Source organism: Haemaphysalis longicornis, unplaced genomic scaffold, assembly GCF_048455015.1.
Source record: "Haemaphysalis longicornis isolate Haplotype H1 unplaced genomic scaffold, Haemaphysalis longicornis Haplotype H1 scaffold_6, whole genome shotgun sequence".
In the NCBI taxonomy this organism is placed as follows: Eukaryota; Metazoa; Arthropoda; class Arachnida; order Ixodida; family Ixodidae; genus Haemaphysalis; species Haemaphysalis longicornis.
In genome coordinates this window covers 61,367,060-61,384,604 of record NW_027526407.1, presented here as the reverse complement: position 1 = coordinate 61,384,604, position 17,545 = coordinate 61,367,060, and the positions used below count along the sequence as shown (strand labels likewise).

Below are 17,545 nucleotides of genomic sequence, written 5' to 3'. Positions count from 1 at the left end.
CATCCGCGCTCAGCAAACATGCCTTGCGAGCGCCGGCGGCAGGCGGGTCCGTTGTCCGCGGAGACGGACAAAGGCAGGAGGCGGCGAGGGCAAAACATTATTGGCAGCATTTATTGCAAATTGCAAAATGCAAATCAAATACACTGCATACAGACTAATCGTAGGCCATAACGGTAACACTGGAAGCGAGGCATTAAACAACGCTAGAGATCGAGATGGTTCGACTCACCGATGGCATACCGGAGTAGCGGAGCGCTGCGCAGTGCGAGCGCGGTTGCAGTCTCCCAGCTCGCCCGGACGCGTCTCATTGTGGCGAGTTCCCCAGGTCAGGACCAGCGCGCCGAAACGTACGCGCGCTACCGCATCCCCAAGACAAGAGAGCGCCCTCCCGTCATCCGACAACCCACCACACCTCGCCTTTTGGTGGCGCTAGTATCGAGGAAGAACTGGTTCTCGGGTAAGGCAGAGGGGAAAAGGGTCAACGCCTCCACCAGGGCGACAACAAACCGTCCGGTCGCTGGCGCCCTCCCGTATGGTTCCCGTCGCGTGAGCGAGGCGCGTCTGCACTCCTGCCGCGATGGGAAGCTAGCCAGAAAGGGGTTCGCGTGGAAGTCGCGATCACCACAAAGTAGAGATTAGGAAGTGGGGAACCTCTTTTATTTTTATTATAGATCTAGTTTTTTCGCCTATACAACTGGTGTCTCAGTTATGCGTACAGGGAGGGGCAGCAGTAACGAAGGTGGTTGTTAATGAAGGCATGTGCAAGCCTATGGAAACCCGTCTAGTATAGCGGTTCATATTTTTTTGAGACTAGGGATTATACGTCCAACTTGTTCTCCTAGACGTCTCAATGGGGTTGCCGTAGATACCGGATTTAATTTGTCGTTAACGTAGAGGCCAAGAATGTAGATCTGTTTAACGGTGTTGAGTGGAGTTCCTGGGAGCATATGTTTCCTCGTATTCTTTAGCATTAGCCTTAATGAGAAGTTCAGATTTAGTTGAAGAAAAAACTAGGCCTCCGCTTGCTGCGTAATTAAAGACAACAGAAGGAGCTTCATTTAATTTAGATGATATATCCCCAGGTTGCCAGTTGATGTACATGACGTTATATGATCAGCATAAATAGCGTGATGTATATGACAAAATTGAGGCAGAATTTTGGAAGATTCATGATAGGAATGTTAAAAAGGAGCCGGGAGAGAGCAGCAACCTTTGACGTTCCTCGTGTACCTATGTAAAAGGGTCCATGCTACTTGTTTTCAACTTTAAGGAGGGCCTTAAGTGTGGAGAGAGCCGCGGCGGCCGCTTTTCTGGTGGAGGCGAAAAGCAAAAACGCCCGTGTGTACGAGATTTCGGCGCACGTTGAAGATCCCCTGGTCGTAAAAATTAATCCGGAGCCCTACACTATGGCGCGCCTCATCGCCAGCGTTGCGTCGGCACGTTAAACCCTACAATCAATCAATTTTGGAGAGTCTTATATATAATTAAAAGCTTTGGAACCGAAATTTTTTTGAGCTTTAATTGTCAAGGGTACTGCTGTGTTTGACATTACCGAAAATCACCGTTGACATCAAGGGCTAAAATAGATTTGTTATTGCTCCTCATAGTGATGAGCTGGATAATGTCTTGATTTGTTTGAAGCAAAATATCTTGTGCAAATAAGCCTACGCAGGGCCCTCCTAGACATCATCCAAACTAGCATCCGTGGGCGTATCGTAAACATCTTACATGAAATGTCGACGAGCTAAGAAAAGTGGCGTTTCAGTAAAGTGATAAAGCCGTTTCCAGCACTGCCAGACAAATCGGAAGCATTTCCCCCGCAATGAAGAAAACGGTTGATCCTTTGGAGAAAACGCCCAGAAATGGCTCTGGCATCAAAGACGCGTCAAAGTTCGTACCATGTCCAGCAGAGATGGTGCATCATTTTCTTTTTCCTCTGATGCACTAATCCCGGGGCAGGCAGATTTGTACGAATGTTTGGTTAAGAAAACACAACACACGTGCGAAAAACGATCACTTAATTGACGCGCATTGCTGGCCGTACAAGCACGTTTGAGTTGGATTCCGGGTTTTAATAGCAATTGTAGTTAAAGTTCAGGGAAGATTACGCTCACCCGCAAGACTTGAATGGCAATGGCGAAGCTGTTGCAGGTGAGCATTGCCGCAAACGTGGTTAAGTTTCAGTATCTTTGTTTATTTTCATAGCTGCTGTGCTAGTAATCCTCCCCATACACATCGAAGATGTCATCATCTTCTTCGCGGAGAGGGCTGGATGCAAAGTCATCCGCAGCATTGTAGACTTCCACAAGCTCAACTGGCGAAGCTTGCACTGTGTTGCGCAAGGCTTGAACGACAGCGAAGGTGCAAGATTTCTTAATCCCTGAGCACTGAAGGACACATCTACGCATTTGTACAAGTTTAAAATTGTTTATGTATATGTTCTGTCGTTGCTTTGCACTGTGCTTGTAGTAGTGATCGTCATCTGCATCGATATCGTCGTGTTCTTCATGCCAAGCATTGCATGTACGGCAGCGCTTTTCAACAGCGCTGGAGTGTTTTTTTTTTTTTGCTAAAGCCACCGCGCGAACCAGGGATTCGGCGGTCGACGCGAGGCACGCGTTCCCGAGCGCTACGTATTATTCTGGAATCTTTTCCTGTAACACCGATCTTACGGCTTGTACAACAGCTCCGCTGTTAATAACCTTGATAAACACACACCGGAGGTCATCGAAGCTAATGTTTGAGCAAACAACTAGATACGGGAATTAGTTTTCTCCTGTCGTGCTGTTCTCTTTATGGGATGCGTATCAACACAGCCCGTGTGGCCTTCTCTGTCGCATATAACACATTATTTTATGCAGTATTTTCTGCTTCCTGCTTTTATGTCTCATTTTCCGAGACGTACAAGTGTAAGTACATTTCCTGTTAAGTAAAACTGTCACGATTCCATTTTTTTTACATTTTCCTGCCTCACACGACGAACCTACAGCTGGGCTATCAGGCGCGCGCTATTGGATGGCTACGAAATGATTCAAGCAGCCTGGATATCTTTAACTTGTAACCAATATTGACACACCGGCGTTTTATTTATTTTTTTTTCACCTGAGTCAGAAACACGGCCGTCGCAGCCGGAATTGCACCCGCATTCATTGGCTGAGAACACAACCTTAGACACTGAGTCCCCGCGGCGGGAACCCTGTAGTTTCTACTCAGCGCCGTGCTGCGTTCCTCCCGTTTTGTGTGAAGCCGGCTATCGCTGGGGCACACCATCCGCTGTTAGCAAATACTAGGAAACAAGAAAACCCTCCGTCTGCGCATGCCAAACGTAACTGCCTGGGAAAGTCGCCAAGCCAAAAAGGGAAAGAGAATGTCCCTGTTTCTCGCCGCAAAGTGCATGGTGGCCACGCGTTTGTGACGTGGTTTCCGAGTCATAAAGACGTAAAGAAGAGTCCCGGAGCAAATCACGCGTGGGTACAAGGAACGGCGGCGCGAGCACCGGTGGCGAGAAAACAAAAGTGCGCCCGTGCCATCCGGTGCCCCGGGAACCAGAACATGCCGCTACGCAAAGCACAAGCGTCAACGTCATGCCGCTGTGACGGCGCGAAGGGAAGAGCGGGCCCCCGACGCCGAGCGCAAGAGACACCCCCGAAACGGCGAGGACGGTGTGGTCACGGCTAGGTCAGCTCGTATACCCACCATATAACCGATAATTGCGCCACTAGCTCCAATTTGTCCCCTGGTGCTTGGTAGGCCAAACTGTCCAACCAAAAAACAAAAAAAAAATCACTGATGCTGCTATGGCAACGCTTTCGTTGATGCGCGAGGAGGAAACACCGTGCCGCTTATCGTCTGCTGCGGGCTGGACGAGCGCGACTGTCTTTGTGTGCCGCAAACATGAACAAACACCGCTTGCATTCGGCTTTTCAGATTGTGTTGCAGCTGCACATCTTGTTTTCGACAGCTTTCAGTTGCTAATTTGCTTGGACTCTCAGCACGTGCACAAAACATATGTTTGGGTATCTTTCTTAGTTGAATACGCGCGAGCCAGCACGCTCTGAAGCGTGGCGATTTTGTTTGGGGCAGAAAAAGTAGCAGGCAGTAAATGTAATTTATTCACTGATTTTATTGGCAACGTATCGCAAACGAAGTTCACTACATGCCAAAATAGCCCAGAGCTATGTATCTCGTACAGTAAGTGCAAATGCCCGCATTCTGTGTCGGTTACGCAAACATGCGACATCTTCGTACAATTCATCGTATACAGAAAATTACTGCAGACGTCACCACGTTCATTTGCTGTACACCATACAATTATACAGAAACGATGTTTCATAAAAACACGCGTTTGTGAACAATAAAATAATTAGGAAGTGAAATGACCAGCTCATTTCGCCACCATTAACAACCATTCTATATTCTTATTCTTGTAAACCTGCTAGCCCAAAAAAACTTTTTATAGGTAGGGAATTTTCTACGTAATTTCGCCAAATGTCACACCGAGTAAATGGAAGAAATACCACCATGGAGAATATTCAATAACACGTAAAAGCGAAACAAATATTGACAGTGCAAACAAGGTACAACAAATGTGTCCTAGCACAGGTTGAAAAGCGAAGAGCAGCTCAGCCGTCACGCAGGTAACTCGAACTTCTCGTAACACGGAATGCAAGCGGTCAGCTGCCGCGTAATTTGTGGCTTCTATCGTGTTAATAAGCATTCAAAGGTGGTGATGTCACTATAAGAAACTCATTGTCGGAACACTCTAAAGCCAAACCAGTTAGTCGAAGAAACGTTTATGAACATTAGGGGAACATATATTATAAGCTTTCCTCTGGTGGAAAGAAAATGAAGAGCAACCGCTCACCATGCCGGTTCAGATGCGAAATTTCCATCTGCGTGTCCGCTGCCATCAATCGGCTGATGAGAAACTGTCGACAAGTTGCTTCACATGCTTAGAACATTACTGACAAATGCATTGTACCAAACAAAAATAAATTCCCTGTACAGCAACAGTAGAAGATGTGTCGGTTCGCCCTACAGCTTTTTTGATAAGGATAGCGCTTGCTTATTTATATCTCTGACTGAAATAAAAGTGTGCTGACCTGGCGTCCCCTCAGAAGCGGAAAAATTTCGCTGTGCTATTCCTTCCCGAGTTGTCGCACCGCACAACATCGAAGCACGCCTTGTATCTTTTTCTCAGTTTCTCTGACGTTTTGAGTCCGTTCGCACTAGCAGTCACCAAAATTTTCACCTTCAAGGCATACTACAAAACTTCTACACGTGCACACTGTGAAAGCGGCAGGAGCAGACGGGCAGGATGGCAGCAGAAGAGATAGGAGCGAAAGCGCCGCCCGTCGGCGCAACGAATGAAGTGACTAAATAAATAAATAGCGTGCCAAAAAAGGAAACAGCCAAGAATGCATTTTATTACTACACATAATGGAATCGCTTTACTTTATTGCTGCGTATGTTGAAAATATAAAGCCACATATGCAAAAGTTGCTGGCCCCTGGTGTGGCCAGCAAAAGTAATGTGAAATGCGATGTACATGTAGTCGTAATATAATGCCACATTTTCGAAACCACAGCTTCTTAGAGTGGAATGGCCAAACATTTTTACTGCGTCTTCCATCTTGTGCACATTTGTGCAGACACAAAGCAACGGCTACATCCTCAAATTAAATTCAACTTTTCAAACTTTGACCCGACCCCACTCATGAAACGGTAAATTTGTGTCTGCGCCACAGCCCCGTCAGATGGTTCACACACCTAGCGGGTCACCTCTGCAGCACATCGCATTGTGATGGTAGGCTTTTTCAGGCTGAACCCCTAGCATGGAGCGTGAACCATCCGATAATCGTTTTGAACAGCAAAGAACGTTTTGCCGCAAAGGGATAGTCGCTACTAATCTCACTGGACTTATAGGGTAACTTCGTCACTTTTCATTGGGAATATCTTATCAGATGTTAGGCAGCAGCAAATGGTTTTGCAGCGGCTTTTATTCATGTCCAGTCCGGTGCATACAAACGTGGCAGCCGGAACCATGCTGGTATCACTCGCACTTGAAAGATAAAGCTTACGGTCACAAAGTGTCCTCGCAACACGATTATAATTTACAAATCACAAAAATACGTCAACAGCATGACTACCAAGCAAGTGTACGAGAGAAGTACTAACACTTACTTGCGTTTGCAGGAATTTGGTCAAGATCACCCTCTCAAATGGCCGCCCGGTTTTATGCGCGATTTTTCGCGGGAACACAGCTCGGCTTGGGCAATGCGTGGAGTGTGGCTACTTCCCCGAAGAGCTTTACTTCCTTTTCTGTCGTCACGTACTTTGTGAGCAGTGCTTTCAAGCACGAAATCAGTATTCCTGCAAGGTGGACAAGACGGTGACCAAGGTACGGCCGTTTTGTATGCCATTTTTAAGTCCTACATTACGACATTTCTTTGTCTCTAATCGAAAATGAGCCGCACGTGAGTGCGTGCATAATTCTGGACACACCGGGATGGTTAAATTCTTGCACGGTCCTCACTAAGAGGAGCGTAGTATTATTTGCGACCACTACCAGACTCCCCGTTTCATAAAGTTTCGGGCTAAAGTAAATAACGAGTGTTTTCAGTTTCGATTTGGCAATAATTCATTCTGGCGAGTATTCACCGGAACGCAGTAAACGCGAGTGCAAATAACAAACCGCAATTGTTTTTAATCCGTTACTTAACTTTTTCTAATGCTAAATCTGGAAGGACTAGAGCTCTATCGTAGCAGACATGCATGCGAATTCCCGTTCCACGGCAGCTTCGTGGTCCACCTAGAATGGCTTAGGAGCTGTGGCTTCGCATATTTTTTAGAAACACTAGTGCAAATAGTTGTTTATTACACCTACTAATATAAAACTTCAGAAGTATGGACCGTCGGTCGAGTTGGTGGGTTAACATATTAGCGAAACAGCAGGCCTACACGAATACACATGAGCGATGAAACAGACGGAACAATGGCTGTTTCCTTCCTCTTGTGTATTTGTAGCCGCGCCGTTGCACCAAGATATAACTTGGGTGGGTTATATGGTCGCTTCAGCCTTCCTAAGTAATACAAGTTCTATCGCGATAGTTCCATTAAAACCAGAGCAATGGCGGCTTCCCTTAGACTCACCGTAAAGCCCGTGAATTGACAGCATACCTAAGTTCTGGATTTCTTGCAACGCCGCGAAGGAGTATCTAACTGATAACAAATAGCTGAAACTGGACGTGATGAGAAAGTCGTACTAGCGGACAGATGATTCCGATTTTCACCAAGATATCGACATTATATGAATTGCAAGCTTTAAAGAATGTGCTAGAGAGGGGGCTTTGCATCAATAAATATTCTACTTACGGATCATGCATTAATCTCCAGAAGAAACAACCAATGTGCTGCATATGACACATCTTGCAAATCCGACAGAAGGGGTGGCACCTACTGTTTGCCTCGGGTGTAATCAAATGTTGCTTCTTGTTTTGAAAAATGCAGGAAGATGTTTTTGCCTCGGGTTTATTCAAATGTTGCTTCTTCTTTTGAAAAATGCAGAAACGTGATGCCACCCATTCTTCCTTATATCTCCCTCTGCAAAACATTGTCCTGAATTGTCCATATTGCTGTGACCCTCTATTGTACAGAAAAATCAAGGTGAGAAAAGAAACCCTCATTACATTTCCCGAAAGGAACGGAGCTAGTTTAATTAATTCGAGCATTCCTGCGTAAAAATACCCTTGCCGTTCTTTACATGCCTTCTTCTGGCGCCCAACTTCCAGTAAAAAATTGAAAGATACGCTCACAGTTCGACCAAGCCGGGTTCTGCAGTTTAAATCCTGGAAGCGATTACATCCGTCTGAAGGCAATTTCGAATAATCGGTTGCTAGAATTACCCAAACTGAAACATTGGTTTTGCTCGAGAACTTGGCGCATGAAAAATATCCGTCGCGACAGCATTTATATGTTTAATCTGGCTCACCACACAGGAGCTTCAAAAATCTTCAAAAATTATATCACGTAAATGTAATTACTGGTGCCTTTTGTATGCGCAGAAAAATGCACATTGACCCCTCCATATCTCGCATTTCAGGGATTGCTAAGATATTCTTCTCTTGCGAGAACAATATACCTACAAAAACAAGCCTTGCTATGACTCCATCTCTGATTTCTCGTGCTGCGCCCCGTTTTAAAATGTCTTCATCTTAAACATAAATTCTTCATAGCGAACTTCGGTTGGCAAAAGTGGTCATGCAATGAAAACGCATAGATCTGTGAGAAGGCATGAGCTTTATACATTCAATGTTTAATTAGGAAAAATACCTTTGTATACGTCATAATGTGCATACGCCTAACAGTTGTTCGAGTGAAGTGTAAAGCCGTATCTAATCTAAGGTTCAAGAAATGACGGCTTAACAGCCGTATCGCTGTGATATCTTGTGATGTGCGCAAATACTGATTCAGCGACTGGGTAACAACCAGCAGTAAAACCTCTTATTGATGACTTAAGCACCCGGTATGTGAATACACATGCTCCGTTAACATACCTTCTCCATATTTCTCAAAAAAAATAAATCTTCATGCATTATATACTCCGAAGTTACAGAATACCTTCTTGGATATGTACGGTTTTATGTCACGTAGCCCTCCGTCAGTCGATTCATGACATGGAGGTCTTAAATATACAGTGTGTTATTCCTCATTTAAAAATGTTTCAAAACGCCCATAAACATTGCAAGCAACGCCAGCCACGTTTGCAATTGACGTCGGTGGGGCACTTTTCACTCCCACATTTTACCAAGCCGCCCAAATACATACTCCTAGATATAGCGAGCACCAGACGAGTGTTGCTCCCAAGATATATTCCTTATTCAGCATGCCTCCAAGGGTTAAAAACTGACCCAACAAGGCATCGCCTCCCGTTAGCACCTAGTAACTAAAGTTTCTCATAAATTAAAAGCATAGAATGCGCTTGATACAATATAACCGCGGTTGTGTGACTTATAATGTTCGTATTTTGTACAGCACGTCTGGCTGACATAGTCATCAATGAAGAAGACCTTTCGAACCGATCCATAGGATTAATTTGTGTGCAATGCATAAGTTTGCATTATTATTATGCGCACATTTTCCGGAACAAGCTAAAAGTTGTAGATTAAAGTAGGCGTTAACCGACAATTACAGCTCACACTGAAGCCATTCCTTTTCTTAGAGTAACACGCAGATTCTCATCCTATCCGATGACTGTGTTAGCTGCTAGCATTCTACCAGTGTCTGCGATGTACGAAGCACCGAAACTGCCATGAGTATTGGCAGCTATTACATTTCTTCATTATAGAAGTACTGTAATCTTGGCGGCGCACTGCGCATGTTTTCAAAAACAGAAGAAATCTTCTAGTGATGCCAGCGGCTTGTATTCATGCTCAATTTTGTCTCCTGTTTTCTAGGAGCACATCGAGACGTCGCATATGGAATGGCTGGAACAACAACATCATCTTCTGAAAAGAGAGGTGATGTCGGTTGTCGTACAACAAGAGTTCATAAATCTAATGCTAATAATATCGTACACTGGCCCATAGCTTTCATGAGAGCCTAAACATATTTTCAGTACAAATTCATGCAAGCTACAAGATTCATAATAGCTTTATGTACTTGACGTCGCTCTAGGATCATTATCTCTATTACATCGCATGCTGCAATGATGCCATCCACGGCTTCGATCAAGCATGGCCATCAGGCAGTCTCAGCTGCCAACATGAGTACCTCCTCCTGCAAACGGGGCAAATGGAAGTGGACCTGCAGGAGCCGAATGGGGAGCATAAAATGAAATAGACTTCCTACTATGCGATAACCGTGGCGTCGTGCAGGATGTGGAAGTGCTCGAAAGAATGAGGTGTAGTGACCGCCATGTGGAAAGATCTCGAATTAGACAAGATTTGAGGAGGTACCGTAACAAGCTAGTACAAAAGAAGCCGATCAATGAGCTAATCGTAAGGCGGAAAATTGAAGAATTCAGGATCGTGCTGCAGAACCGATATTCAGCTCAAACGGAGGAAGCAGAGTTTGCGACACCGGAAGGCCAGCGACAATCTTGCACGCATTATCGCGGAGTCTTCAGTAGGAGTCAGAGGTACGATAGCTAGACAGGATACTGGTGAACTTCCCCACGAGACAAAAGATCTAATTAGGAAACGGCAAAGCATGACAATCTCCACCCGAATTTTAAAGTATGCTTACCGCACTGGACAAGCAGACTTCAATCGTGTGCCTGAAAATTAATTTGCAGAAAACTAAAGTAATGATCCATAACCCTGGGAGAGCACAGCGGATTGAGATAGGTGGCGAGGTAGTGGAAGTGGTAAACGAATATATCTACTTAAGCCAAGTTGTGACCCCGGGTGCCAACCATGAGGCAGAGATAATTAGAAGGATAAGAATGGGGTGGAGTGCATTCGGCAGGCATTATCAGATAATGAATGGCAGCCTACCATTCTCCCTGAAGAAGAAAGTGTATCACAGCTGCATCTTAGTGATACTCACTTATGGGGCAGAAACTTGGAAGCTCACTAAAAGGGCTCAACTTAAATTGAGGACGCCACAGCGAGCAACGGAGCGGGAGATGATGGATTCAATAATAAAGGACAAGAACAAATGCTGTTAGGGACATATTAGTAGAAATTAGGAACAAGAAATGGGTGTGGGCAGGCCATGTAATCGAAGGCAAGGTAACCGTTCGTCATTAAGGGTAACATAGTGGATCCCTAGAGAAGGCAAGCATGGCAGGGGGTGGTAGAAAGTTAGATGAGCAGATGAGATCAAGGAGTTTGCGTGAATAAATTGGTCGCAGTTAGCACAGGAATGGTATAACTGGAGGTCTATGGGAGAGGACTTTGCCATGATGTGGACGTAGATAGGCTGATGATGATGATGATGATTACTATGATGATGATAATTACGATGATGATTATGATGATGATGATGACTCCTTAATAGAGGGTTTGAGCATGCGCCATAGTTATTCAATTTTAAATTAAAATCCCTCTACCAAACCGTTTTTTTTTTACCTACGCCCCCAGTCCGCGTTACATTTGTCTAATGCCTGCATGCAGTGCCATTATTTATAAAATGAGAATATAATATCTTAAGACAAAGCAACTGACAACAAGGCTGGAAAAATTTATTGGCATTATCATTACTCACGGTATAAATGACTATATTAAGTATAAGGTGAGCAAAATGGTTACTCTTTTAGTATTTCGTGTGCACTGACCATTGCCGTCCTGGGCAGATGTTATGAGAATTTTTCAAAACTGAATCATCCAAATAATTTCGGCGGTGGGAGTACTTTGTTATGCAACAAGTTTACAGAAAGATACATTTTACTGAATGCGGTTCCAAGCAATAAGAAAGCTATAACGGCGATGCGAAGTTACAGTCACGAGCGCCGATACATTTGTAGTTGTGTGTGCTCGTGTGTCACCAAACCACATTCGTTCTGACGGCTCTCAGGTTCCCAAAGCACATCTTTCGACATCTGTTAGTGAAGAATCTGCAGCTTGTACCCGAGGAAAATGTGTATCGCAACAGGCAGCACCCGAATCCTCTTTCACGAGACAAAGCGAAGCTACTCCCAAACAAGTGAGTACGCATGCGGGGATAGCTTTACTGGACAATATCGTGCACCCCTGTGTATTCACATGTGCTTCATAGTTGTCAAGGAAGTAAAAAGAGGAACTTCCTACTGGCCGAGAAAAAATAAACATCGCCAGTACTGTGGGGTGTACCAGGGTAGTTTTTGTGTCAGTACTTTTTTTTAATCAGTATTTAAGACTAAATAAGGGATAAGAATTGCAATACTTCCTAGTATAAAACAAAACTTGAAGTGGGCAGTGCATGGGAACATTTTGCTAGCTAAAAACGTTTCGCATACGAAAAGTCGCCAAAATCGAATACCCAGCCGGATGAGCACCTGGTCCAAAGCTCTAAATAAAATGTTTAACCACGGATACGCCGTCCGTACCAGACCGACATGACAAGTCAACATGCAAAGGCCGTAGGTCTCAAGACGTGCCTGGAAAAACTGATTGGCAGTGCCCTATGGGTCCTTGCGGAAGTCATCAAATTATAACGGTTTACCGCGCAGAAGCTACGCCGGTGCTATTAAGCGCACCATAGTAATAAATGACTCCTGATTAAGCAACTTCGCTCCACCTCTCTTAGACGGCAGCCCCACCTAAATGTAGCAGGTTACAGAATGGATATCAGGCGCGTTCAAACCTTTGTCTGCCCTTCAGCTAATAGCGCAGTGGGTAAAGCGTCTATCTCCTGCCGTTTCGGCGACAGAGACCCCGGCCCAAATCCTGGCGCCACCGCGTGAATGCAACTTTTCCTGGCGATATCATTTGCGTGATAGTTATGACGTCAGTCACATAATACTGGATCACGGAATAAAACATGTTCGTGTTAAAAAATTAAAATGCTTCCCTTGGTCGTAATCAAACCTGGGTCCTTGTAGTTATGAAGCCGACGAATATCAAATTGCCTCATTCCGGCACGGTAAAAGCAATTTGGAGAGCGGTGCATAAACGTGCACAGTTAGACGGAAAATGCACCCTTCCGTCTAACGACGACAATGGTAGAACGACAGGAAAAGCCATGGAACTCCCGTGAGATTGAACAACTCGAGAGCATAATCGTAGTGCAATAAGCGGGCCCCATAAGAAGTACACGGGGATTAAAAGAAATGCGAACAATGGAGCGCACAGCTTCCGACGCATCCTGAACCATCTGGCTTCCCAGTCAGTATGCATTGCTCGGGATGGCCCGTTGCATCCACGTGCTCGGTAAGAGCATTCGACACTACTCGACACTACCACGCTGGAACGATTCTCTAGGCAGCGCGTCCTTACCGCCCACGAGTGTGTTCCTCAACTTACACGCAGGCACGTGTGCTACCTCAACGTCATAACTTCGCAGTACGCGGCACAAGGTTTCGCTTACACCAGGGACGTCGGGAATGGCAGCACGCTTCCTTGGTCGGGATCAGCCGGTCTAACAGGATATGACAGGTGGCGTTCCACTCCATTCAAGAACGCCGTGGGATAGCCGCTTGCCGAGAGACCGTTTGGTACCCTGTTTAGGTCGGTGAAACGGTCTTCTGCTTTTGTACAAATGCGGTTCGCACGGTTGGACAGAGAGGCAGCAACAGACATTTCGTGAGCGTCCGGATGAACGGACCGAAAGTTTAGGTATCTGCCAGTGTGCGTGTCCTTTCGGTACAGGTTAAACGAAAGCACTCCATCGTTACTGCGGAAAAGCACGTCAAACAATTGGAGTCTATTGTCGACCTCCGTCTCTACTGTGAATGGGATGGCCCTTTCGTGACTGTTCAGATGCGCAGTGAACAAAGCCAAAGCGCTGCGCCGAATCAAGCAAAAACAGTCGTCCACACAGTGCAGAAAAATTCTTGGGCTAGGACTGAAGGAAGCGAGTGCGCGATTTTCTAGTCATTCCATCGTAAGATTGGCAGCAGTTACAGAGACGGAGGCACCCATTGCCGTACCGTGGACTTGCCTGTAGAAGACCTTGTCGAAGCAGAAGTACGTGTTTGCAAGCAGAGGCGCTTCTTGAGATCAGGAACGTCAATCGGCGACCTGTCTGGAAAAGACCGGTCGGATTCTAGTGCAGTAGTGCATGCTCCCACAGCCGTGTCAGTCGGAATCGAGGTAAATAGCGACACCACATCGGAAGAGACCGTGACTTCGTCGTCGTCTATTGCCACGTCACGAACTTTTTCAATGTACTCGCGGGAGTTGCTCACATGCGTGGAGCTCTTTCCGACGAGAGGAACAGAATTTTGTGCAGGTATCCGTACAAATATTAGAGAGTGGACCTGGTGTAGTCAACGATTTTACGCAGGGGGACCTTAGGCTTGTGAAACTTCGGTAAGCCATAGAGTGCAGGTGCAGCGCCATTATGCCAAAGAAGCGTATAATACAGACTTTCGCTTGGGAGGTACGAAGCGAAACACGTCCGCAAGGAGAGCCTGTAAGCCCCTCTGTACTTTCAAGTTCGGGTCCCGAGCGAGCAGGACGTAAGTGTCCTGGTCACCAAGCAGACCCAGCATCTTGCTTTTGTAGACAGCCGTGTCAATTAGTACCGTCGCATTCCAATTGTCAGCCGGAAGAACCACGATTTTGCTGTTCGCCTGAAGTCGCTTGACAGCCTTCCGTTACTCCGTAGAAAGGGGTGCGATGAACTTCCGCCGGGGCATTTCAGAAAGTACACCGTTAGCGCGGGTGCGCGCCTGTTCACTCCACCACACACACCACCTTTATGACATCAGGGGCGGGCGCAACATTGACGTTCAGCCCTAGTTCCAGGGGAGAGGCCTCAGTAGAGCCATCTTTGTGCGAGGAAAGGTTGTACATCGTAGTTGCTTTGAGGACGGTGAGACCTGGCTTTTTCTGAACGTCTGCCAAGCTTGGCACTATGCACCAACTCAGAGCGACGAGCGTGCATTGCCTTGAAAGTTGGCGTGTATGGATGCTTGCAAAATGGTCCGGGAAATGGTTCTCCAGGCGGCGTCGCACAAAACGCTTCGTTCTCTAGCTGTTTAACGGCGTCACAGAAGTCCAGTATTCTCGCCTTTAGCAACATTCTCTCCGCCTTTGCGACGATGCTATAACCAAACCTGGTAGGTAAAGGCCTGTTCAGGTGCAATGAGCGCAGAATAAGTCCCCGTGCTTTGCAGGCTAGGTTGGGGTCCAGGTGTCCATGTATCACCTTATCTATTGCCCTCATAAACGATGCCTTACTTTTTGGACAAAGCAGGTTTATCAGCTCAAGGGTGCTCAAACTTATTTCCCTTTGCGCAGCCTTCTGTGAAGCTGATGTTATCGGTGCAGGCTTCCCTACCTCTGATTCCCTAAACTTCTCAATTATCACTCCATGAATATGCGCCAACGCCTAGGCTGCTATCCTTCTAGATCCCCCGCCCCTCATCAATCAAGAATTTTCGATGAATATCGTTTTTTGAGCATAGTGATTTTACTTGGTTCCAAAACTTCTTCGATGCGCTTTTGTCCTTCTTCCATAATTCTGCCATCTATTGTTCACCTTTTTGCTTCAGCTTTGCCTGCACCGTTACCTGCAGTTGTAGTATTTTACACGGTAGATATCCCATTTTCCTGTCACAACCTCCGGTTCCATACGACTTCTTTTTTCCTCTTTCGACGCCATTTTCCGCTGGTCAAGCCGCCTACTTACAGCGGCGCCACTTGGAGTATCCAGAACAAACCATGCGATGCCCCGTGAACCGGCATCGCGTGCTTAGTGGATAACGATTCTGCAACGGGTAGTGGCATCAGTAAGTCCAATTTCGGGACTATTGACTTAGCACCGACATAAACAGAAGAGTCGTCGACGGAGCTAGCCAAAGGAAACGCTCTCGCTTTTTCAACTAGTAAAAATTTGCTTAAGGATCCATTGCAGGTTCTTCCTTCGCTTAATGCTATAGCTTCCAACAAAGTTTGCAATATGCTATGGTACTGTGATAGAATATTTGTTTTTTATATTGCATTAATCTTAACCACGAAATGTCACTTTCACAGTACATTTTCTAGAGAGAGAGAGAGAGAGTGAGAGAAAGACTTCGTTTGTGGTCAGACTAAGACTATTGCTATTGTTACGTCAGAAGAACCTCCAGCAGGCTATTACTGATCTTGCTAAACACGCAATAAAGCATTAAATCTAACTGGTCATTCAGAAAGTCTTTTCAAAGTTCAGTTTTCAAATAACTTTCATGCAACATCTCGTGCTCTTTTACTGTACTTTTAACGCGTAGCATTGCATGGTGACTTTGCGGTGTCGGAGAGATCTCCCGTCTTGAAAACAAAAACTGTTTTTCTTCGTGTAAAGGGAGAAGACAAATGGCAACTACACACGACGCCGGTGGGCTACCAAGGCGATGCTTCATATTCTCACCGGTCCCAAGCCTGTGGAAGGGAAACAATGGAAGACCCTGACACTGAGTTGGTACTGACACGAAATATTTTAAGCCTTGTTCAAAATGCGTCATTTTGCATCCGTGAACCCACTTAAACAGCGAAAGCTGCAAATTTTGTGCATACTTTTTAAAGCGAAGCCGTGTATATTCAGGGGAACGTAAATCCGGCGGTCCCAGACCTAATGTGCATTCGCGAAAAAATCTACGTTGGAGAGGAGTCAGAAGTAAGGGGAAAGATTTAGCTGACGTAGTTACACTCGCGCAACGATTCACACTAAACAAATCGTGGTTAAATAGGGCACAGTCCAAGGGAGTGCATAAATTGATGTTTTTCCGGCCGCCGATGTCCGTGTGATTGGCGGAGTGAGCGGCTGTTTGGTGTTGGACGCCACAATAGACTTTTAGCATCGCGGGTAGCGTACGCTACGCTAGCGTAGGCAGGCACCAGGACGCGACTGCGCAACGCGCGCGGACACGGCGCAGTGGACCTCCAGTCCGCGGGATAAATGCGCATTCGTTCCAGAACGGCCGGAACGTCCCCGAAACGAATGTGCGCTTGCGCACGCTTTCCGCCACTATAACGGAGCACCGGTGCCACATTCTCTCCCATTCAGTCCAGCTCATTGGCTGCTGCCGCGACCTCTCTCCCTGCACAAAATTCTGTTCGCGCGCACTTCCGTACTCGGAAAAAAGTTCCCTCCCTAAGAACTTCTGAAGGGGGTGGATACGGGCACCTAGAGAAAAACAGCTTCGCTGTAAAGTGTGAACATGTGCGCATGGACCAGCACGGCCAAAACCGGACAAATTGTAATTTCGCGAATGTCCAATCTGACCCTAGGCACCTTACACCTTCCAGGGACTTGGTTCGGTTCAAAAGTAAAATATTGTCACCCATGTGCCTTCTTTTCGCTTTAATTTGGCTGTTTGCTGTTCAAAATTGCTTTGCGACTACCATCAGTGAAAAGTATATTGAGTGCACCGAATATTTTATGCGCTCATAAATTCGGGTAAACCTTAAGTGCTTTTGTATCTATGTGCAAAAAGTAACAGTTCATTTCATCAGCGCTTTCACCACTCATGTGCTGAATACTGCTGGCATGTTAGTTTTTCTTTTTGATTAATTATTACACTTTAGAGACTAGTTCCTTTATTGCTACCATTCTAACCGTGTGTAATTGCAACTTGAAAGCAAACACTTGCAATGTATAACCATGGAGTACGTACAAAGCGTTTACAATTTCACAGTTGACTGACGACGACTCTTCGGATACACCCCTCGGAGATAGGGACAAGGAATACGGCATCAAAGAGGAAAAATCTGAAGAAATTGTGACATGTCCGCACTGCATTACCGCCTGTGCAGCTTCTGAACTAGAGGTAAGGAACTTCCATAGGAACTTTATCCATGCAACGGTTTTCACGCAAAAATATGAAAAATACAAGACGTTCAATATGAATACAGCCTCACAAATCGCAAGGGTCTCTTCCGCTGAAAAGCTGTCGCTCCCAGCAATGTCATGCCTACGAGCAA

The 17,545-nt window shown here is 45.9% G+C and overlaps 1 protein-coding gene across 5 annotated transcripts in view; it reads left to right on the top strand.

The window, feature by feature from the left end:
- Positions 1-17,545, top strand: part of LOC144142793 (uncharacterized) — a 67,227-nt gene that overhangs the window by 13,265 nt on the left and 36,417 nt on the right. For 4 of the 5 annotated variants that reach the window (XM_077674522.1, XM_077674524.1, XM_077674520.1 and 1 more), the window contains exons 2-7: positions 6,195-6,399; positions 7,566-7,664; positions 9,455-9,517; positions 11,517-11,645; positions 15,927-16,043; positions 17,260-17,391. In XM_077674522.1, the coding sequence (XP_077530648.1) occupies positions 6,195-6,399; positions 7,566-7,664; positions 9,455-9,517; positions 11,517-11,645; positions 15,927-16,043; positions 17,260-17,391 (745 nt within the window). The remainder of the gene's footprint in view (positions 1-6,194; positions 6,400-7,565; positions 7,665-9,454; positions 9,518-11,516; positions 11,646-15,926; positions 16,044-17,259; positions 17,392-17,545) is intronic. The other variant, XM_077674523.1, reaches the window with a different exon arrangement.